This window comes from Rhea americana, unplaced genomic scaffold (genome assembly GCF_003343005.1).
Source record: "Rhea americana isolate MKP2758 unplaced genomic scaffold, rheAme1 scaffold_15, whole genome shotgun sequence".
NCBI classification, from domain to species: domain Eukaryota; kingdom Metazoa; phylum Chordata; class Aves; order Rheiformes; family Rheidae; genus Rhea; species Rhea americana.
The window spans coordinates 3,838,968-3,840,219 of record NW_028185594.1 but is presented as its reverse complement, the minus strand read 5'-3'; the positions used below and the strand labels follow the sequence as shown (position 1 = coordinate 3,840,219).

Genomic DNA, 1,252 nt, shown 5'->3' with positions numbered 1-1,252 from the left:
GGGGGGGGGGGGCTGACAGGCTTGTACCTCTGCCCAGACCCCGTTAGCAACTCAGCCTTTTACGGTGCCACTAATTATTCTTTACCAGCTGCTAATCGTTTTCCCTGGACATCCAGTTTCCAGGTGGAGAAACCACCACCACCTGGTGTGCCAAGAGCAGCAGCACAAGCCCCACAGGGCGCCCAACCGGCCCCGCGGCGTCGGGCAAGAGCGGGCAAGGGCGCCGGCGACCACCCGCCGAAGAGGAGGAGGAGGAGGAGGAGGAAGGTTCTTACTTGCAGTCGTGCTTCTCGATCTCGAAGTGCGGGTTGAAGTTGAGGATGATCTTCTGGTTGGGCTCGGGGGCGTAGATGACCCACTCGCAGTTCTGGTGGGAGGGGTAGTCCTGGGGGTAGCCTGGCGAGGTGATGTACCCGGCGTCCTTGGAGTTGAGGCGGCCGCCGCACGGCTGAGCTGCGGAGACAGGGCAGGGGACAGGGGCTCGAGCCGCCGCTCCGGGGCGCCGGCGCCTCCCGCTAGCCCCCGGCGCGGCTCCTCGCGCGAGCGTTCACAAACCCGCGCGTTCGCGCGCCTCTCCCCCCCGCTCAGCGGGGCGTCATTTGCCCGCACACGTGTCTACGGGGCTCTGGGGCGGGAGGGAGGGAGAGAGACGTTCACGTGGAAGGAAGAAATTCACGGACTTGTTGACATCAACGTACAAATAGACGTGTAATTCGCACTTCACTTATGTACGCGCTTTCACACCTTCTCATAAAAATTCACACCTCGTTTGCACACATGTCCACCCCCTCCAGCAGAGAGAAATATTCAAGCTGCAGATTATTTTTCTTGGAAAGGGCAAAGTCTCGAAGCAATGAAAATACAGCCAGCCCTTCCACACCTCGTCATCCCCTCCCCGTCTCCGCAGCTTTCGCGCGCGCGCGCAACCCGCTAGGCTGCTACCACCAACATCACCCGCCGCGCGGGAGCCGCCAGCCCCCCGCTCGCGTYGGCTGCTGCGGGCACCCCGGGCCGCCGCGGCTGAACGCGCTGTGCCGCGGCGGCAAGCCCGGCAGCCCCCCCTGCTCCCCCTTGGCGAGCGGCCCCGGGAGCAGAGCTCGGGCCCGACCCTCCGCTTCCCTCTGGCTCCTCGCGCCCCGAGGAGCTCCGAGGGGAGGAGGGGAGCGGGGGGCCGGGCTGCTCGGAGCCGCCCGAAGAGGCCCCCGGCGACCGATGCCTTTGCATCCGTTCTGCTGGGCTCTTAGCGACCCCC

General features: G+C 65.5%; 1 protein-coding gene across 1 annotated transcript in view; it reads right to left on the bottom strand.

Annotated features, from left to right (window-relative positions):
* Positions 1–547, bottom strand: part of NRP2 (neuropilin 2) — a gene marked incomplete at its 5' end in the record, with an annotated part of 29,162 nt that extends 28,615 nt beyond the window's left edge. Inside the window, one exon of the mRNA XM_085299550.1 lies at positions 276–547. Within this exon, the coding sequence (XP_085155676.1) occupies positions 276–547 (272 nt within the window). The remainder of the gene's footprint in view (positions 1–275) is intronic.
* Between the last annotated feature and the right edge of the window lie 705 nt (positions 548–1,252).